This window comes from Schistocerca gregaria, chromosome 2 (genome assembly GCF_023897955.1).
Source record: "Schistocerca gregaria isolate iqSchGreg1 chromosome 2, iqSchGreg1.2, whole genome shotgun sequence".
Taxonomy (NCBI): Eukaryota; Metazoa; Arthropoda; class Insecta; order Orthoptera; family Acrididae; genus Schistocerca; species Schistocerca gregaria.
This window is the reverse complement of record NC_064921.1, coordinates 607,250,372-607,273,208: the sequence shown is the minus strand read 5'-3', so window position 1 is coordinate 607,273,208 and position 22,837 is coordinate 607,250,372. Positions and strand designations below refer to the sequence as shown.

Sequence of the window (22,837 nt, the reverse complement as noted above, 5' to 3'; positions counted from 1 at the left end):
CTGTGTTAAATTTACGAAATTTACTCACAATTGCGGAAACTTTCTGACACTAGCTGCATTAGGTACCAATGTTTTACGAGCTGGCGACTCATGGAAATTTTTGTCTCTAATGTCAGAAAGATTCCGCAAATGCGAAGAAATTTCAAGAATTTATTTGTTACAAAAATTATAATGACGCACTTCAAGCATGGCCAACAATCAGCGTATCAGAAACAAACTTGATACAGTCATACCAGGTGGCAATTGTTCTTACATCGATGCCAAGTTGGAAGTTGAGGTAGGCGATCGAGGTGTCAACAAAGGTCACGCGCCGATCGTCCTGCTCCGTAAATTTTCGTCTCGCCTTTTTTTTGGAATGGGGGACTGATGACCTTAGCTGTTTAGTCCCCGTTAAACATCCCAACAACCACCACCAGATCGTCCGCTGCTGAAACCTATGCAGTGCGTTTGTCCTCGTACAGTGCTGGTGGTAATAGGTTCCCGACGCTCGACGTTCAAACTGGCGGCGATTTGGCTCACAGGAGATAGTCTATGGCCCCCTATCCCCTATCCGAGAAGACGTGGCGTCCGTCCCTCAAACACTTGCGGTCTCCCTGTTTCGCTTTTGACGTGTGTTAAAATATTATCTGGCGTAAAACAAAAGTCTTGCTTAAACCAGGCAAGGAGCCGAATAGCCCCAAGAACTTCAGACTTGTATCACATTTGTGCCATCTGTGTAAAGTTATGGAGAGAATGATTTTGAATCGACTTTCTGAGTCTGTCGACAGGATTATCATTCAAGAACCTTTCGGGTTTTGGACCAGGAGAGTCATGTACAAGTCAAACACTTAATTTAACCCAGGACATCGTGGAAGAGATGAAATAAAGCCGGTTAAAGAAGTCGCCTTCAGCTTATCGAGGAAGGGATAAAATAAAGCTGATTATAGAAGTCGCCTTTATCGAACTTGCTACTGCTTACCGAGAATTATAAGAAATTAACAAAGAAGCTGTACACAACTAAGCACTACCAACTGACTACAAAGAGAATCGATGACAAATGCAAAAAATGGTCTTTACCTGGGAAGTGTGCTGGCTCCAAAATTATACAATATACATATACCAATGATCAGCCACACAACACTGGAATCCGGTCCTTTATTTATGCAAATGAAATAACTCTCGCTGCTCAGGGAGCAACCTTCGAAGAAGTAAAAGCTAAGTTATCACATGGTACAAATGGCTCTGAGGTCATCAGTCCCCTAGAACTTAGAACTACTTAAACCTAACTAACCTAAGGACATCACACACATCCATGCCCGAGGCATGATTCGAACCTGCGACCGTAGCGGTCGTGCGGTTCCAGACTGTGCTCAGAACCATTTGAACCATTTGCTCTGTTGCAGAGTATGCCGAACCAGTCTGCAGGAACTTTGCACGTGCTAACCAGATTGCTGTTGCTCTTCATGAGACAGGTCGCATAGTCACTGAGCGCCCAAGACCAATCCCATTCAACAAAATCCTTCCACTCATAGGAATAGCACCTCCAGACATAAGAAGACAAATATCAGCAGAGAACGAAAAGAAAAGGCAAGAAACAGATCTGAGGTGTCCATTGTTCGCTTTCAGTGTTCTTTGGACTTGGATAAAAACATAAAATAATTGTGCGTTACTGACAATCCACCCAAGACACTGTCGGCTCCCTCATCTCGCATTAGTCAGTACTCTTGTAACAACAGGTGTTACGAACTCTCCCAAGACCGCCTCGTGCCGTAATGAGCGCGTGGGCGGCCGCACAAGACCGAAAACAAGAGGAATTGTGTGGGAATTAATGAGCAATAAATAACGTGACAGTCATGACCCTTTCGTGTGGGACAATGCGCTAGTGTACCCACAATTTCCCCATCAATTTTATTTCGAGGTATTTAAAAATTCATTCACGAATTAAACCATTAGAGGAATTTCCGAGACAAAAGAAGCTATGTGGTAACGATTACTAGGCTGCCGTCATTTTGAGGAGCTAACAGTTTACTCAAGATGGCGGCAGCCGTTAAAAACTGTTTGCAACGGGCATCTTCCTGTTCATGAAGACACTCTTACACAGTGAAAACCATTGTTCCCGCCGTTGGGACAGGGCCAGTGCATGAAACCCATTGTGAGAAAAAGGTATTGGCTATCAGTATGCCTCAGCAGCCAGAGTTTTGTCTCTTGCCCTGCCACATAAATGGCAATGGCGCTAACTTTTGAAGTCCGAAGACCACCTGTTAAACGTCTGGCTGACGGCATGTGCGCCCAGTCTGTGTGAACTCCGAGACAGACCAGCAGCTACAGCCGTCGTCACCGCTCGCTACCGCGTCTGTGGTCAAGGCGGCGTTAGAGTATCCCCGACACCTCGCAGCACTGTCGTCAGTTGTCAACAGCGACTATCGGCGAAAGCAATAGCCGTCCATACAACTATGACAACACTGAGGCGTTGCCATAGACACGTTCACGAAATCGCGTTACGTGAAGCCCAGCCTACTTCAGCTTTCCGGGATCAATTTAACGTCGACTCAACTATAGCTGTAGACATTTGCCGCCAGGCAGTATTAGTAGTTCAGCTGATCATTACTTTGAACAGAACACGGCAGTGTTGTTTGTTTTCACACCACGTTTCGTTCTCTCTATGAGCGGAAATATCTGGGATTACGACTGCCGACCATCGACGTCACTCGTGTGGTAAGTTTCACTGAACTCTCTCCCTCCAATTCTTTAAGTTTTAGCTGTGTGTGTCTAGTTTTGTTTCAGTACGTGTTCTCTCAGTCGTTTTGTCATCGTGTAAGGTCAGTGAAGGCTGCCCTCGGTTTCTATTCTTCAGTTCCATTCAGGTTGCAGAATATATCTCTATTTTTATTACCCCTAAATCCTTTCCTTGTCGTCATTATTGCTGTTGTTGTGATTGTGGTCTTTAGCCAAAGACCGGTTTAATGCAGCTCTCCATGCGACTCTATTCTGTGCAGACCTCTTCAGCTCCGAATAACTTCTGCAACCTACATTCTTCTGAATCTAATTACTGAATTCACATCTTGGTCTCCTCCTACGATTTTTACCTACCGCACTTTTCTCTAATACCAAACTGGCGATCCTTAATGTCTCAGAATGACTCCTACCAACCGATTCCTTCTTCTGGTCAGGTTGCACCACAAATTTCTTTCTACTCCAATTCTGTTCAGCCCCTCCACGTCCGCAGCTCGTGGTCGTGCGGTAGCGTTCTCGCTTCCCACGCCCGGGTTCCCGGGTTCGATTCCCGGCGGGGTCAGGTATTTTCTCTGTCTCGTGATGACTGGGTGTTATGCGCTGTCCTTAGGTAAGCTAGGTTTAAGTAGTTCTAAGTTCTAGGGGACTGATGACCATAGATGTTAAGTCCCATAGTGCTCAGAGCCATTTGAACCAACCAGCCCCTCCTCATTAGTTACGTGATCTACCCATCATATCTTCAGCATTTTTCTGTAGCACGACGTTTTAAAAGCTTCTATTCTCTTTTTGACGGAAACGTTTTTCATCCATGTTTCACTTCCATACATGACTGCACTCCATTCAGCTGCTTTAAGAAAAGAGTTCCTAGCACTTAAATCTATATTTGATGTTAATAAATTTCTGGTAATTTCCAAGAATAATTGCCTATCGAAGTTGCTGTGTCCGAACGATACATATCTAACGTGCGATCGTAAATCCATCATGCGACTCTCGTGGCTGCGTTATGAGTACACTCCTGGAAATGGAAAAAAGAACACATTGACACCGGTGTGTCAGACCCACCATATTTGCTCCGGACACTGCGAGAGGGCTGTACAAGCAATGATCACACGCACGGCACAACGGACACACCAGGAACCGCGGTGTTGGCCGTCGAATGGCGCTAGCTTCGCAGCATTTGTGCACCGCCGCCGTCAGTGTCAGCCAGTTTGCCGTGGCATACGGAGCTCCATCGCAGTCTTTAACACTGGTAGCATGCCGCGACAGCGTGGACGTGAACCGTATGTGCAGTTGACGGACTTTGAACAAGGGCGTATAGTGGGCATGCGGGAGGCCGGGTGGACGTACCGCCGAATTGCTCAACACGTGGGGCGTGAGGTCTCCACAGTACATCGATGTTGTCACCAGTGGTCGGCGGAAGGTGCACGTGCCCGTCGACCTGGGACCGGACCGCAACAAAGCACGGATGCACACCAAGACCGTAGGGTCCCACGCAGTGCCGTAGGGGACCGCCCGGCCACTTCCCAGCAAATTAGGGACACTGTTGCTCCTGCGGTATCGGCGAGGACCATTCGCAACCGTCTCCATGAAGCTGGGCTACGGTCCCGCACACCGTTAGGCCGTCTTCCGCTCACGCCCCAACATCGTGAAACCCGCCTCCAGTGGTGTCGCGACAGGCGTGAATGGAGGGACGAATGGAGACGTGTCGTCTTCAGCGACGAGAGTCGCTTCTGCCTTAGTGCCAATGATGGTCGTATGCGTGTTTGGCGCCGTGCAGGTGAGCGCCACAATCAGGACTGCGTACGACCGAGGCACACAGGGTCAACACCCGGCATCATGGTGTGGGGAGCGATCTCCTACACTGGCCGTACACCTCTGGTGATCGTCGAGGGGACACTGAATAGTGCACGGTACATCCAAACCGACATCGAACCCATCGTTCTACCATTCCTAGACCGGCAAGGGAACTTGCTGTTCCAACAGGACAACGCACGTCCGCATGTATCCCGTGCCACCCAACGTGCTCTACAAGGTGTAAGTCAACTACCCTGGCTAGCAAGATCTCCGGATCTGTCCCCCATTGAGCATGTTTGGGACTGGATGAAGCGTCGTCTCACGCGGTGTGCAGGTCCAGCACGAACGCTGGTCCAACTGAGGCGCCGGGTGGAAATGGCATGGCAAGCCGTTCCACAGGTCTACATCCAGCATCTCTACGATCGTCTCCATGGGAGAATAGCAGCCTGCATTGCTGCGAAAGGTGGATATACACTGTACTAATGCCGACATTGTGCGTGCTCTGTTGCCTGTGTCTATGTGCCTATGGTTCTGTCAGTGTGATCATGTGATGTATCTGACCCCAGGAATGTGTCAATAAAGTTTCCCCTTCATGGGACAATGAATTCACGGTGTTCTTATTTCAATTTCCAGGAGTGTATGTTTACGGTGATCGCTACAGCAACGACAAAAGAAGAGTGTTACAAAAATAGATGTAATTGCAAAGGAGACGACTTATCTTACTCGTCGTCGGTGTTGTCATCATGTGAAAGTCCATAACGGTAGCCTGGATCGATAATTTGGAAGTGTCGAATCATGTATTCTTTCTGATACTCGTTCAATTTCCGCACTGTCCGCAATGAAATTGTAAACTGTATTTCAGCATCTAAACATTTTTTACGAAGTTTTACACACTTCACACTACCACAGTCTACATAGTCCCTTCCTTCTTCGTCTGGTGGTACTCCATATCTGCGACAAAAGTTAAACAATTTTCTACGCTGGATAAACATGGAATTAGATTTTTCCGTGTGAGAGAATCCGCCGAAAAAACGTCAAGAACACGAGATACCCAACTCACTAATGACATAAATCGTCTGGGATTCCTTGCAACTCACAAAGAATTCGCGGATGTATGTAGTTTAGAGCAACTAAGGGAACGACGGAAAACAGATAAGAATGACGATCACAAATAATTTATCACAATACTCGCCACCAGAGTCGCCTAATCGATTTACGACCGCACGTTCGATATATATCGTTTGGACACCGCAACTTCGATACGAAATCATTCCTGGAAATTACCAAATTTCTTTTCTTCAGAAACGCATTGCTAGTCTACATTTTACATCCTCTCTACTTCGGGCATAATCAGTTATTTTGCTGCCCAGATAAAAAACTCATGTATTACTTAAAGTGTCTCGTTTTATAATCTTAATCCCTCAGCATCACCTGATTTCATTCGATGACATTTCCTTGTTTAAGTTGCGAAATGATCCCAACTTTTCCTGCCATCCAAAAAAATCGTGGGCTGACTGCAAATAGGAACGTTGCCGACATCTCGCACAGTCAGATGCTACATAGGAAACCAACCTAAAATGCCAGCGGCCTTTTAATATTCATCTCTCCGGCGAACTGTGGCAATTTCTTTTCATTTACACTGCTTGGGACTGCGAGAGCTGTGCGAGACATCTAGGATGTGGTGGTGAAGCTTCACAAATGCTCTGACCCATATTTCTTGCACCGATTACCACCCCACGTTCGAAGTTTTAACTTGCGAAGTGCTGCCAAATTCGCTACACACCTGTTAATAACTGGCTACTCAGATATCGTGTTTACATCGTCACCTACGCCGCAGCTATCTCAACATTCTATCGTCATATACGCTACATCACCGAATAGGTGGACCCTTCCGGTGACTACTCGATGGCTACTCGTTCCGAAATCCTTCAGCAGTGTACTTGGCTCATCGTGATGTCTCGCTAGCACTATAGCCTGTTCTACTGTTGTTGTTGTTGTTGTTGTTGTTGTGGTCTTCAGTCGTGAGACTGGTTTGATGCAGCTCTCCATGCTACTCTATCCTGTGCAAGCTTCTTCATCTCCCAGTACCTACTGCAGCCTCCTTCTGAATCTGCTTAGTCTACGAGGTGCATTCAAGTTGTAAGGCCTCCGATTTTTTTTCTCCAGACGGGAAAGAGATAGAAACATGCGCATTGTTTTAAAATGAGGCCGCTTTCATTGTCAATACGTCCCAGAGATGGCAGCACTGTACGGGAGATGGAATTTTACCGCCAGCGGCGAGAATGAGAACTGTTTTAAATACTTAAAATGGCGACGTTTTCCTTAATTGAACAGCGTGCAATCGTTCGTTTTCTGAATTTTCGTGGAGTGAAACCAATTGAAATTCATCGACAGTTGACGGAGACATGTGGTGATGGAGTTATGGATGTGTCGGAGGGCGTTCGTGGGTGCGACAGTTTAATGAAGGCAGAACATTGTGTGATAACAAACCGAAACAACGTTGGGCTCGCACAAGCCGGTCTGACGACATGATCGAGAAAGTGGAGAGAATTGTTTTGGGGGATCGCCGAATGACTGTTGAACAGATCGCCTCCAGAGTTGGCATTTCTGTGGGTTCTGTTCGCATTTTCAGGTCGTGATGCAGGATTGTGTGCTAAGTGTCATCCAGGTGGGTGCCACGAATGCCAACGGACGACCACATGGCTGCCCGTGTGGCATGTTGCCAAGCAATGTAGACGCTCAACGACAACATTAATGGGACTTTCTTTTCGTAGGTTGTGACAATGGATGAGACGTGGATGCCATTTTTCAATCCAGAAACAAAGCGCCAGTCAGCTCAATAGAAGCACACAGATTCACCGCCACCAAAAAAATTTCGGGTAACCGCAAGTGCTGAAAAAATGATGGTGTCCATGTTCTGGGACAGCTAGGGCGTAATCCTTATCCATTGCGTTCCAAAGGGCACTACGGTAACATGTGCATGCTACGAAAATGTTTTGAAGAACAAATTCCTTCCTGCACTGCAACAAAAACGTCCGGGAAGGGCAGCGCGTGTGCTGTTTCACCAAGACAACGCACCCGCACATCGAGCTAACGTTACGCAACAGTTTCTTCGTGATAACAACTTTGAAGTGATTCCTCATGCTCCCTACTCACCTGACCTGGCTCCTAGTGACTTTTGGCTTTTTCCAACAATGAAAGACACTCTCTGTGGCCGCACATTCACCAGCCGTGCTGCTATTGCCTCAGCGATTTTCCAGTGGTCAAAACAGACTCCTAAAGAAGCGTTCGCCGCTGCCATGGAATCATGGCGTCAGCGTTGTGAAAAATGTATACATATGCCGGTCGATTACATCGAGAAGTAACGCCAGTTTTATCGATTTCGGGTGAGTAGTTGATTAGAAAAAAAATCGGAGGCCTTAGAACTTGAATGCACCTCGTCTTCATCTCTTAGTCTCCCTCTACGATTTTTACCCTCCACGCTGCCCTCCAATACTTAATTGGTGATCCTTCGATGTCTCAGAACATGTCCTACCAACCGATCCCTTCTTCTAGTCAAGTTGTGCCACAAACTCCTCTTCTCCCCAATTCTATTCAATACCTCCTCATTAGTTATGTGATCTACCCATCTAATCTTCAGCATTCTTCTATAGCACCACATTTCGAAAGCTTCTGTTCTCTTCTTGTCTAAACTATTTATCGTCCACGTTTCACTTCCATACATGGCTACACTCCATACAAATACTTTCAGAAATGACTTCCTGACACTTAAATCTATACTCGATGTTAACAAATTTCTCTTCTTCAGAAACGCTTTCCTTGACACTGTCAGTCTACATTTTATATCCTCTCTACTTCGACCATCATCAGTTATTTTGCTCCCCAAACAGCAAAACTCCTTTACTACTTTAAGTGTTCCATTTCCTAATCTAATTCCCTCAGCATCACTTGACTTAATTCGACTGCATTCTATTATCCTCGTTTAGCTTTTGTTGATGTTCATCTTATATCCTCCTTTCAAGACACCGTCCATCCCGTTCAGCTGCTCTTCCAAGTCCTGTCTCTGACAGAATTACAATGTCATCGGCGAACCTCAAAAAGGGGCTAACACCGCCGTTTGCAGTTAAGAGAAAGTGTCTCCATCGTGGAGGCAGACGGCAGAGTGTGACAGCCGGCATTCTGTGAACGCACCGGAGCGACCCACTACGGGACGGGGCAGCGCAGCCCAGCAGAAGAGAACAGCGCGCAGCAGCGGCGGCGGGTCCTTGTAGAGAGGCGGCGAAAGTGCAGCCGGTGCCGCTGCCCGGCCACGCCCGCCTCCACAACAGGTGTGCGGTATCGCGTTTCACGGAGCGCAGCGCCGGTGGGGAACGGGTTCCCCGGCCCGCCTGCCCGTAGCCGTCACAGAGCGAGCCGCGGCCCTGTCGGTAAAGCCCGTCTCACACGGAGCGAGATTCGCTGTAAGTTTCCTTGCTGGCTCGAGCGGCGGCTACCTTGCGGGCTCCGTCATCTGCTAGAGGGCTATCTTGCTGGGAACTTTGTAAGATTTCCAGGATAGGTCCGGTGCTATTTTTCTTGCAAGGTTGCCTGCGTGCCACCTGCGTTGGCCAATCATGAGGCGTTTCGTTTGTGACGTCAGACGCGGAAAGCTTGGGCGGGAAGCCTTTGTTGATAGTCGCTTTTCTGCTGTTGTGAGGTGCGGTAGGAATTCCTATAATTATTAAATAATGGCACAGCAGTGGTCCAAGGAAGCGATTGGAGCATTGATACGTACTTATAGGGAAGAACAGTGTCTGTACGTCGTGAAAAGCGCAAACTATTATAATGAACGCTCGCGTGCAGAGGCACTGGAAACAGTTGCAGCTACCAATACATCCATTCGTATAAAATTTGCAAAGGATGTACGATCTTCTATCCTATAAAATAAAGTCGTATATAACAGTCATTATTGGTATATTTACAAAATCAAACAGTAATGAAATTGTGATACTTTTCAAACAAAAGTAGGTGTTATGCGAATTAACCTCATCTCTTCATGAAACATGGAGAGCACACCTTTTCCAGCGTTTCTCCTCTTAATCCAGTTTTTCGTCCATTCTTTCATTCTTCTTCTCTCATTAGAATGCATTTCTGCATCGTTTAGCACCAAAACAGCTAATAACGCCAGTTTGCTCTGAACGTCTGTACCTGAAGCAGCCATCTTCGTTCGATACAACATGCAGTCGATCACAACACAACTAGCTGCCGATCTTGCACCGTGGGAGAGCTTCGGCATGGAAGATAGCCGGCTCCTTTCCCTGCAAGCCGGCAGGCACGCACGCCATCTCGCAAACTAGCGGCGAACCTTGCTCCGTGTGAGACGGGCTTAAGAGAAGATAGCAGGGAAGGCCTCAGCGTTCTTACGATAGCTGCCGCACTACGAACACTGCGGAAGAAAGCTGCACACTTGAGGAGAATGTCCAGTTCGATTCACGTCAATGTAGTAATTGCGAAATGCACAGAGTGCTACAGCTTCTAACAACCCTACTACAATAAAGGTCAGCATTTAATAACCATTGTTGTGTTGCCCACGCTGCTAAATACTGCATTTTCGGGCAACAACAGTCATATTATGTGGTAGGTGTCATTAGAGCACAGTTAATGAAGTCATTTCATGTAATAATAAAAAATCTAGGCACTCGTCTTTTTGTGTTTCCCACGCTGGTCTCGTCATAAAATCACGGCTCAATCGTTGAAGATCTAGGTGGTTATGATTCCAAGCTCGGACGCAAAGAGGCCTAGGTTTTATCCTGCTATATTCAAAACTTTTGTAGATGCGCTTCACAAATCATTCTTGAAGATGACACTTTTGCAGGACAATGGTGATGTAAAAAAAGCAATCAGCACTCCGAATTTAAGTTACACTCCCTTTTAATTGCGATATCACGTAAACACAAAACATCACTTCACAATACAAAACATCTTCCTCACAGTCACTGTTAAAGTTCATATTTTATAAGCTGACTACGTTATGCGTCTTTCCAGCATGACGTCCACGACTTGACTTTCTGAAGGTCCGACTCTCTAACAACTCTCTAACAACTAACAATCGTTTACGCACCCAAAAATCAGAGTTACAAGTACGTCAAAGATCACAGTGACAAAAGAAAGAATACACATAAGAATAATATCATTCCAATATAAACGTATCGATCTTTATCACAAATGAAATCAAATATGAATGCTGTCTCAGAAATATGTTAAGTAGTTAACAGAACTACGGTAGAATATTACTGGTATCGAGAGATTCAGGTGAGGTACCATAATGGTTACGTAATTCAAGTACCATTACAAGCTCAGCCGATCGGGGTGGCCGAGCGGTTCTAGGCGCTACAGTTTGGAACCGCGCGACCGCTACGGTCGCAGATTCGAATCCTACCTCGGCCATGGATGTGTTTGATGTCCTTAGGTTAGTTAGGTTTAAGTAGTTCTAGGGTACTGATGACCTCAGATGTTATGTCCCATAGTGCACAGAGCCATTTTTCTATGCCGACATAAATTCCGGGATAAAAATTTATAGTATAGCCTGAATAGACAAATAAGTTTTTATAAAAATTTCTTCTGAAACAGATAGCTGCTAGAACGGACTATCCGTATTTATGATTTACTGAGTGTGACTGTCTAAATTCACAATTAGGTTCTCTGTGCGCACAGATTCGGGCATTGACTTCTAATTGTTACCTGTTTTAGAACGAATTTTTATAAGAGAATTATTTATCCTTTTAGCCTTAGAGTTTTATATTTGATGACTGTGATTGCACCCCATTCAATGTTTACTGTTTCATTAGCACGGTTTACGCTGTCTAAGGCAAATTCATTTTATAAGTCGTTTAAGACAATGCTTACTTAACAGGGACTGGATAGGCTCGTGGTCACAACTTTGACATATGCACGTCATTGTTAATTTATAGAAATTCTGAAGATACGGCACTAGTGCGAAACACGTCAGTTTCAAAACAAGTACCTGCAATGGAGACTCCCTTTAAAATTTGAACATCTTATATTGCACAATATACTAATATCTTTAACTTAAGCAAACAGTATACTCAGGGACTGAAAATATCAAAGATATTAGTTGCGCTTGGTAATTATCTCCACCAGAAGTTCTGGTCCCTTAACGTGAAATCCGTTGAAATTTGACATTTTCTATTTTCTACTCCATAATGTACTTTAGACTTTACTGAACATTTTTGTATACAATTCATTAAAGTCAGACAATAATATTTTGATTGGTGACGTGTGACTTACAAATTTCGCGGCTACGCGTATACTACCACAGTTGAGCAGTCATATCTTGCGAACTACACAGTCTAGAAGGCTGTGAATTGCTTTGTTTTGTGCCTACTGCTACGTCTCAGAAGTTGGCATTAAGAATAAACAAATCAGTCCTTTGTTTCTGATACTGTCTTATGGCAAGACTAACGGACAAAGTAATCGATGAATTACAGGAATATTATGGGAAGGCCATTACAGATAACTGACAATCTGGAGAAGATGAAAAGAGCTGTTTGGAGCACTTTGTTTCATCGAATATCAGCCGATGAAAAGCCATGTCATTCTCTTCCTTTGGCAGCAACGGAGGCAATCAAACCTATTTAGAGAGATTTGGCAAATTCTGAGCTACTAAAGAAGTGGTTACATAGGAAGACCCAGTAAAGTTAGCAGTGTCTGATGATGTAATAACTTTTAATGGTGGGAACTATGAAAGTATTAATGTTCTGGAGAAGTTAGGGGTAAGATTTGGACAGAACACAGCTAAACGACTGCGGGAACTGGATGAGCTTCGTGTACGTGAAGCAGAGTTAGCTGCTCAGCAAATGACAAAAGAAGCAAGAAAGAACAGGAGGGGGTAAGCACTGGGCTGTTGTGACAGTGAAAAAGACACAGGCTGTGGGCCAGGGCAATTCTAGTGCATAAAAGACGCAGAAATGTAGGTCTGTACATGAATTTGTAATAAAAATGTTTTACATTCCGATATCTCTGAACTACATTTTTTACAATAAATGACCCGTCTTCTAACAAAGTACTAATAGTAGAGACGTGAAATTTTCACAGCGTGCCAAGTGTGAGATTTAACAACATGGAACTAGAATAATTAAAATATGCTGAGTTGTTTTGTTTTGATGTTCATTTGTTTACTAAATTCTGTAAAAATATTGAGTGTTTTAAAAAAAGATAACATGCCCCACAATACAATTTTAGTAATAATTCTAGTTCAGTGAATCTAGAAAGGTGCATTCAATAATTATGGAAAATTGTAAGTTGGTGTCTTAAAAAGTTTCCAAGTTAATGGGTCATAAAATTCGATAATTTGACACTGGCGTCATAGGACATACAGTGTCCCCTTAAGAAATGTGAGCGTGAAAAAGCCACACGGTGTGGAGAATTAGTCACTATGAGCAGGCCATATCAAATGATTTTCTTACGATGAACTAAATAAGCTTTAGCACTGAGAATGCCAGGATGTATAAAAAGTATATTCGAATTCTGAAAGGATCTACATTCTTTGGTGCAACTACCTCCTGTTTGTAGGGAACCCGGCATAAACTGCCCATGATATTTTTGCTGGAGGCAGTCACGGTACCAATAAAGTAAATTACTTGTTTTAACTGCTATTTTCTTTTTGCGCAACTGGCAAAGTGATATGTCGTGCAGAACGGCGGTCATCTCTTAGATAACCTGAAATTAAGGTAGTTAGCCGTGACATTTTATTATTTACGTAAGAATTCAACAATGCCATGCCAGCACAAAGAACGTTGGTGTAATTTTCACAGTTGTGTTTAGCATCAAGGTTTTAATTTACTTTTCACAAATATTTAGCGTGACCGCCACCGAACGCACAAGAACATTCCGAGATAGCCAAACTAGTCCTACATTTTTGCGAATATGTGTCGACTTAAATAATGCATTCACTGGTGTTACCGTGGCAACACTGCACTCTCGACGAAAATCATGCCTCAAAGTTGTAGCTGAATTGCCCCTTTTCAAACAGAGAATGCAAAACACATTCAGTTGTTTATTACCATCTCGATACAACACACTCAGGGTAACGATCGAGCAAGACGCACCACACAGGGTCTTACCGGCAACCATATAAAGCAGAAACTTGTAGATAGAAACTTGGGGTGGACTTTCAATTACGCATCACAACTAAAAGTTTATCGTGGCACCAGCTACATTCATGTACAAGATATAATCTTGTGAAATCCAACGATTTTTTAAATACTTTGTAGCATAATGCATGAAAAATGCGGAAAGATTTGACGTTGTTTGATATCACCGTTCTCGATTAATGAGAGGAGTTAGTCGCAAATGTCAAATATCTAGGAGAAAGTAATTTTCGTTTCTACTAGGATATGATCTGATCTAGAATTCGTTTGTTGTTCCCAAGCTCCGAGATTTACGAACTCCGTTATTTCCATCTTCAACAAGCTGTATTTACAGTATTGGCCATTTCAGTTACAGTAATGGCGATCGCTTTCAAAGCACAGAAGACTTCATATTCATGCACGTAGCATGGTAACAGATGCACTTCACATCTGCAAGAATAGCGAGTCTTCAGAAGGCAGCACCGTGTTGATCCGGCTACGAAAGCCTTAAGAAGTCAGTGAGTATGGAACCACGGAGGTGCAGCACTGTTATGAATATCGGCAAACACTTCTGACGCTGCAGGTTGGTATACCGTATAGAATCTACTCACAGAACCTACTGCCTCGAGTTCTTTATGCTGAAGTTCCGGTCTGGAATAAAGGACGCATTGGCTCTAGGAGTCCAGTCCATGGGGCATGCCGTTATGTCTAGACCCATGTTCTGCAACATATACACCTACACACCGTAGACTACAGTACTGGACGTGTGAGCGGGTGCCGTCCGCTCTACTGTCATTTCCGTCCTATCCTGTACCATTCACGAATGATGCGAGAAGAAAGATTGTTGCTGATAATTCGTGTGAGCTCGATTGTTTGTCGTTTTACCTTCATAGTCTTTTCGCATACGTAGGAGGAAGCCATATACAGGTTGTTACAAAAAGGTACGGCCAAACTTTCACGAAACTTTCCTCACACACAAATAAAGAAATGATGTTATGTGGACATGTGTCCGGAAACGCTTAATTTCCATGTTAGAGCTCATTTTAGTTTCGTCAGTATGTACTGTACTTCCTCGATTCACCGCCAGTTGGCCCAATTGAAGGAAGGTAACGTTGACTTCGGTGCTTGTGTTGACATGCGACTCATTGCTATGCAGTACTAGCATCAAGCACATCAGTACGTAGCATCAACAGGTTAGTGTTCATCACATACGTGGTTTTGCAGTCAGTGCAATGTTTACAAATGCGGAGTTGGCAGATGCCCATTTGATGTATGGATTAGCACGGCGCAACAGCCGTGGCGCGGTACGTTTGTATCGAGACAGATATCCAGAACGAAGGTGTGCCGACAAGAAGACATTCGAAGCAATTGATCGAGGGAGCACGGAACATTCCAGCGTATGACTCGCGACTGGGGAAGACCTAGAACGACGAGGACACCTGCAATGGACGAGGCAATTCTTCGTGTAGTTGACGATAACCCTAATGTCAGCGTCAGAGAAGTTGCTGCTGTACAAGGTAACGTTGACCACGTCACTGTATGGAGAGTGCTACGGGAGAACCAGTTGTTTCCTTACCATGTACAGCGTGTACAGGCACTATCAGCAGCTGATTGGCCTCCACGGGTACACTTCTGCGAATGGTTCATCCAACAATGTGTCAATCCTCATTTCAGTGCAAATGTTCTCTTTACGGATGAGGCTTCATTCCAACGTGATCAAATTGTATATTTTCACAATCAACATGTGTGGTCTGACGAGAATCCGCACGCAATTGTGCAATCACGTCATCAACACAGATTTTCTGTGAACGTTTGGGCAGGCAATGTTTGTGATGTCTTGATTGAGCCCCATGTTCTTCCACCTACGCTCATTGGGGCACGTTATCATGATTTCATACGGGATACACTACCTGTGCTGCTAGAACATGTGCCTTTACAAGTACGACACAACATGTGGTTCATGCACGATGGAGCTCCTGCACATTTCATTCGAAGTGTTCGTACGCTTCTCAACAACAGATTCAGTGACCGATGGATTGGTAGAGGCGGACCAATTCCAAGGCCTCCACGCTCTCCTGACCTCAACCCTCTTGACTTTCATTTATGGGCGCATTTGAAAGCTCTTGTCTACGCAACCCCGGTACCAAATGTAGAGACTCTTCGTGCTCGTATTGTGGACGGCTGTGATACAATACGCCATTCTCCAGGGCTGCATCAGCGCATCAGGGATTCCATGCGACGGAGGGTGGATGCATGTATCCTCGCTAACAGAGGACATTTTGAACATTTTCTGTAGCAAAGTGTTTGAAGTCACGCTGGTACGTTCTGTTGCTGTGTGTTTCCATTCCATGATTAATGTGATTTGAAGAGAAGTAATAAAATGTGCTCTAACATGGAAGTAAGCGATTCCGGACACATGTCCACATAACATATTTTCTTTCTTTGTGTGTGAGGAATGTTTCCTTAACGTTTGGCCGTACCTTTTTGTAACACATTGTATTGTTTGACTCCTCTGGCAAAGTCCGCTTACGAATTTTAACAGAAAACCACACCGTGATCATAGCACCTGCGACTGCACTCTGGTGACCATTCATTGAGGCTTCGGCACTAATTAAGTGAGCGTGTCAACGACAGGCGTTGCCCTTCATTTGGATTCTCTATTTCCACTGTCATTCTTTTCGCGTAAGGATCCCAGACTGACGAACGTATTCAAGTATTCAGGGTATTTGTAATCCACCTGCTTTTTGGGTGGACTGCACTTTCTAGAAATTCTTCCAGCGACTCTCACTCTGGGATCTGCCTTTCCCGTGGCTAGTTTTATATCAAGTAGTCTATTAAGGTCATCCGAAGACCAGTATCAGTTGCAAAGCGATTTAGAAAAGATTGCTGTATGGTGTGGCAGGTAGCAATTGATGCTAAATAACGAAAAGTGTGAGGTGATCCACATGAGTTCCAAAAGAAACACGTTGGAATTCGATTACTCGATAAATAGTTCTCTTCTCAAGGCTGTCAATTCAACTAAGTACCTGGGTGTTAAAATTACGAACAACTTGAGTTGGAAAGACCATGTAGATAGTATTGTAGGGAAGGCGAGCCAAACGTGCGTTTCATTGGCAGGACACTTAGAAGATGCAACAAGTTCACTAAAGAGACAGCTTACACTACACTCGTTCGTCCTCTGTTAGAATATTGCTGCGCGGTGTGGGATCCTTACCAGGTGGGATTGACGGAGGACATCGAAAGGGTGCAAAAAAGGGCAACTCGTTTTGTATTATCACGTAATAGGGGAGAGAGTGTGGCAGATATGATACGCGAGTTGGGATGGAAGTCATTAAAGCAAAGAAGTTTTTCGTCGCGGCGAGATCTATTTACGAAATTTCAGTCACCAACTTTCTCTTCCGAATGCGAAAATATTTTGTTGAGCCCAACCTACAAAGATAGGAATGATCATCAAAATAAAATGAGAGAAATCAGAGCTCGAATAGAAAGGTTTAGGTGTTCGTTTTTCCCGCGTGCTCTTCGGGAGTGGAATGGTAGAGAGATGGTATGATTGTGGTTCGATGAACCCTCTGCCAAGCACTTAAATGTGAATTGCGGAGTAGTCATTCAGATGTAGATGTAGAAGTAGCAGAAAAGAGAACTGCTAGAAATTTACCATCAGGATTGATGGACACGAAGCAGATGAAGTTAGGGAATTCTGCTACCTAGGCAGCAAAATAGCCAATGACGGACGGAGCAAGGCGGACATCAAAAACTGACTGACACTAGCAAAAAGGGCATTTCTGGCCAGGATAATTCTACTAGCATCAAACATAGCCAGGCATCAAGGTGTAATTAATTTGGCAGTGGAGGGCAGCGTGATGGGTAAAAATTATTGAGGATACTCATGGCGTGAACACGGAAAGCTGTATAAAACGTGTGTAGGTTACGATAGTTTTGCCGAGATGGAGACTTTCTGTTAGTAGACTACGGTCGAATGCTGCGTCAAACCAGTTTTCAAACTGAAGGCCACAGCAGTGGATTACAGAACTACTTTTGGAGCTGCTTTTGTAAACAGAGGTGGTGGTGGTGGTGGTGGTGGTGGTGTTGGTGTCATTGCCATGGATAAAGGAAGTTGTTTGGGACGGTGGCAGATCGCGTGCCTGCTATCTTCCGATAAGCAAACAGCGAACGTATTTCCCTGCGGCTAAGCCCGCCCTAATTGCAGCTATTTCGGGAGCGTCGATAGGCAGCACCAGGTGATTTATGCGCCCGTTAACCTGCCCTGGCCCGTGCCGCCTCCACAACGGAACACCCGGCCCGCGTTCAAAAGGATCCTAACGAGACCGGCCCGACGGCATGCCGGGCACGTCACCCGGAAGCGCTCGGCGCCCAGGCGGCTGTTACCCCCTTACACTCCGTATCACTGCTGTCGCCCTGCGGCTTGCGACGCTGTGCTTACGTACGGGAGGAGAGCCTCACTCTCGTCAAAGAAATCTGATGGTACTGCTGTTTGCTGTTAGGGCCTCCTTTCTCTTGACTAAGGATGATGAACACTTGTCACTGTGAGGCTGCAGCCTCGTTGTGGCTAGTGTTCCACCATTGCTGAGAGAGAGGTAAGTATAGACCTAGACAAATATGACGAAGAAGGAAGATTCGATTCTAGCATAGACCCAGAGACAACGAGAAAGGAAGCTCAGGTTCTAACGGCCGTGGACGTCAGGGCCATTAGGAGCGGAGCGCAACCTCAGGTTGAACAAGAATCGTCTAGGGCAGGGCTTCCCAACGTGTGGTCCGCGGACCCCTTAGGGGTCCACCGGCTCTTTCTAGGGGGTCCGCGGCCACCTTTCACGAAATCGTGTAAAATTATTGAACAAAAATGCGAAAATCAAATTCATCACTATTTTTTTTCGCGTGAAAAACATGTGTACTTTTCCTTCAAGTTGTATTCCCAAGCAGCCTCTGCGGTTCCTAAGTGAGAACGCATACACAGTTTAGTGCCGAAGAATGCGGCTTCTCTGATCTACTGTTTCGCAAGAATACGGGAGTCGTTTGTGCGCCGGCTCACGGCACTAGATGCACTGAAACCTTTTACGCATGCGCGGAGTGAGCTTTGTCGACCAATCACAGCGCTCGCTGGCACGTATGCGGCCCCAGGCATCATTAAATGTTGAACTTGCTTTGTCACTACACTACCTATTTCGTAAGTCGATTTTTGACCATTTTATTACTTAGAACATGGATCGGTGGCTGAAGTCAGGATCATTGAAGAAGGGTGCAGTTTCTCCATCGCCTTCACAACAAGGAGTTTCCAGTTGAAATGAATGAGGAGGGAGGACGACGAAAGGAAGAACAATCACAAGAAGCTCCACAGCCGGATTTATTATGTGAAAACGCTGCAAGTACTCCATTGGTTGCAATATCCTGTGCAAGTGGGATAACCAAGAAGCGTAAGTACAATGAAAGCTATTTAAAAATGGGCCTTATGGAGACAAAGGAGGGTAAAGCTCAGGTTGTAATTTGTGCGACTGTCCTTCCGAACAGTTCAATGGTTCAATTTAAATTTCGCCGTCATTTTGAAGGTACTCACCCGGGCTTCCAGGCTAAAGACATCGATTTATTTAAAACGAAGAGTGCTGAACTAGCTGCTTCTCAGGATTGCATGAAAACTCTTGCAAAAACATTTAATGAAAATTCATTAAAAGCTTCTTTCTTGGTTAGTTATCGAGTGGCAAAAACAAGCAAAGCTCATACTGTTGCAGAAAATCTCATAATTGGATCGTTAATTTCAAGTTGTTTTCATTCATCTCTAAACCAAAGACTATTGATACTTCGGGAGACGGGGTGGGGGGGGGGGGGGCATTCGGAACATGGCACTTGCATTAAGAAGCTTTCAGTTCCCATCGCTTTCGCTCTGAAATTTAAGGTTACTGTAATCTTGACTGACTAGGCGTCCGCCATGGATTTTCGACTGAAGAAGGGGTCCGCCAGCTGGGAAGGTTGGGACGCCCTGGTCTAGGGAATCGAGTGCGGTTGTTGGCACTTTCCCGCGATCAACAACGTGCATTTTCAAGTTGGCGAAATTCTAGCCGCCCTCCTGTGGAGTTTAACTTAACTCGATTATTTTGTAGTGCACCAGCGGAATCTTCTGCCTTGTGGCCGTTAACGTTCCGGTTACCTGCCCTGCCCTGGCCGTTGACGTAAATTCAGGCAGTGTATTTCCCTCGCCGTGTTGTGGCTGTCCAGCACGGCGTGTAGTTTGACAGCTGAATGTGTAATTCGTTGTGGGCGCCGATACCTTCTGTGTTGTTCCATTGAACTCCCTGTTGTGTTCTGGACGGGTGGAGCGGAAGTTATCCTGTCGCTTGGCCCGTTGACTGTCACTCGGTTGGGTTGCCGTCGGTTTGAGAATTGTTGAGCCGACTGCCTTTCACACCTAAGAGACCGTTAGTGTTTGAATTCTAGTCCGATCCTTGGAAACTTCTGAGCGCCGTTTGATGTTCTGCCTTATTTGTCCTTGTTGTTTGTTTGTGTATGGCTTCTAGCCGATTGTTAATTAAACCTGTTTACCGTTAAGGCGTGAGATTGTATGGGCCTTCAGCCTGATTTAAAGAAATTTTAGGATATGGCCTTTTGCCTTTTATAATTCAAATTCTTGCTTTGAGTCTTAAGTGACTGCCCTTCAGCCAGTTTTAAATTAAAATTGTTTTGCCTTTGAGGCGTGAGATTGAATGGCGCATTTCGCCGGGAATTAAGTTCTAAAATTAATGGTTGGCTTGCTCTGTTTTTAATGTTTTCTTTACTTTTGTAATGTTTGTCATATGAATAAAGTAGTGTGTTCGAGTGCAAATGACAGCCACTCATTTTGGCCCCTTCCCACAAATTAAACTATCCGTCCCGTCCTGCGGATATAACAGTGGATCTCATCAGTCTTTATAACGAAGGTAATGGAAATGTGTGTAACAGTGCAGGCTAATTGTAACGATAATACAGACTGTAAATCAATTACACCACTGCCATTTTTACACCCACTGGCTCTCTAATCCCACAGCCGTTTAGTTCACATCACCCTTTTGAGTTATTTATTATTTTAATTTTAATTGATTTCTCGATTATTTTCATACAATGACCTTATTAAAATAATAACTACACCTCCTGGTGCGTATTTTGATTCATTGCATAAATAACAGATGTAATTTATATAATTTTGCCAGGATGATGCAGATTAATCGTTGAACGCGTCTTACCTCGATGAGAGACAATACAAGAATCGATATTATGGAAAAACTCTGAATATTCTCAATAAAATTCTAATAAAATTCAGTGAACGACTTTAGGTCAATAAGTTGTTTATACGAGTATCAGCAGAACCTTGGAAAACAGTAGTAATAACCATGTAAAAATGGTATCCATTTGACATTACACGATCGCTACGATGGTTGACCGCAGCATCAAAGTGTCTCAAAGTAATGCACTGTCAGAGCCAATACCAGTTAACGAAATAAAATATTTTCTGCGACTGCTTCCTAAAAAATACCAAATATTCACTTACAAGTTTTCGAAGGCATTACGATGATTGTGGGTTTTACGGGAGTAGCAACACCCTCACCCTTGCCCGACTTTGCCTCTTATCCCATACACAGAGTGCTAACATTTAACAAAATAACTTCTGTTCTATTCATTACATCGCTTTGTGCTTCTAAAACACTCACCAAACCATTTATCAATGTTTTCTTTGGTAGCCGAGTATAGCTGGTCCCCCACGACCGTGCATCGTCCTGTAGAGTATCTGTTCTTGTCTGTGACTTCAGAAAACAAAGCAAAGCCACATGGCACTAGGGCAGGCCTAAGTGGGGGATACACCAGAAAACGTTGGACTTAGTTAGAAGCTGGCCTATATCTGTTTGCATACCTACAGCTCAGAATCATCTCAATGCTGTTCTGGACAAATTTGTATTATGAACTTCTACGGGAATTCCATTGCGTGGGGCTTAAATACGTAGTAGTACAATAAGTAATATATCCATCTAATTGCTGTTGAGCTCCGTGGCTGTGAATTACGTGACTTTAATAAATACAACAACCATAAACTTTGTTATGTATTTTTATTTAAGATAATACGCGTTTCGGTCTTCCATCCATCTTCAGTTAGCGTAACATATTTGAGTGTACATTCAGTACATAGTTACAACAGCAACAGAAAATTGGATGCTGCAGCTGCCTTTCTACTTTGCTTGTTATTATTTTAACTTGCTTTCAATGTTGTAACGATGTACTGACTGAAGACTCAAATATGTATTGCGCTAACTGAAGATGGGTGAACGCCAGATGCAACGCGTTTTAGGTTAAATAAAAATACATACCAAATTGGCTGGTCCCTGTGTTTATTAAAATAGTACAGCATATGACAATATTTGGATGTCATAAATGTATTTTCCAGTCGTTAGAGCTGACGCTAAACGAATATCTCGTTCACCTGAAATAGGGTCGCATCGACTATGTTTCTGTGAGGACTATGAACGAAATCTTGCCATTATGCTCAGATTTCTAGGTTCTAAAGATCCCAAAGATGCACAGGATGGTATTGCAAATACAATTAGAGCTAACAAAATGACACACGCGAAGTCAGCTAGAAAATATTTGAAAGTGAAAATAAATACAATAGCTATATTTAATTTTTTTCCTTTAATTCACTTCAGCAGTATCGAAAAATTAGCTTGCTTGACTGGAAAATTCTATCTCGTGTGTAGTTAGATCTTCTAAAGGCTTTTTGTTTAACTTGTTGTTTTTGGATTCGTAAAGTTGCCGTCCTATCACTTCATCTGAAAAAATTCCGTGCTCGCGAAGTTGTCAAGAAGACCAAACGCTTCGAGAAGGAATAAATGTCATTATATGGACCACTTACAACAGTGGGTAGGAACATAACTAGCTCTCTACACTTGGGAGCCACGATGTGCAGCGGTATAACTTCCCTTACAACTTCTTAAAGGACAGGTTTAATTTATTTAATAAGTATTTTCCATTATGTATGATTAACACGCGCGTGTAACGGGACTTGGAATAAATTTCTAAGGTCAGACGCTCATCCGGACCCCACCCCCTACCCCGCTCCCTAGCGCCCTTTCCCCGCCCCCCTTTCCCCTGACTCCTTCTCCCGTCCCCCCCCCCCCCCCCATTTCCCTACAGCGTCATCTCCATCAACGCTAAGAGGGAAATTAGTATGC

General features: G+C 44.3%; 2 protein-coding genes across 6 annotated transcripts in view; both read left to right on the top strand.

Moving 5' to 3' along the window:
• LOC126334563 (extracellular sulfatase SULF-1 homolog) overlaps window positions 1-22,837 on the top strand; it is a 1,305,433-nt gene that overhangs the window by 254,069 nt on the left and 1,028,527 nt on the right. The window lies entirely within an intron of this gene.
• The window catches only part of LOC126335893 (uncharacterized), a 137,516-nt gene continuing 114,866 nt past the window's right edge, over window positions 188-22,837 (top strand). The window contains exon 1 of the mRNA XM_049999364.1: window positions 188-277. Coding sequence (XP_049855321.1) covers window positions 188-277 — 90 coding nt within the window. The remainder of the gene's footprint in view (window positions 278-22,837) is intronic.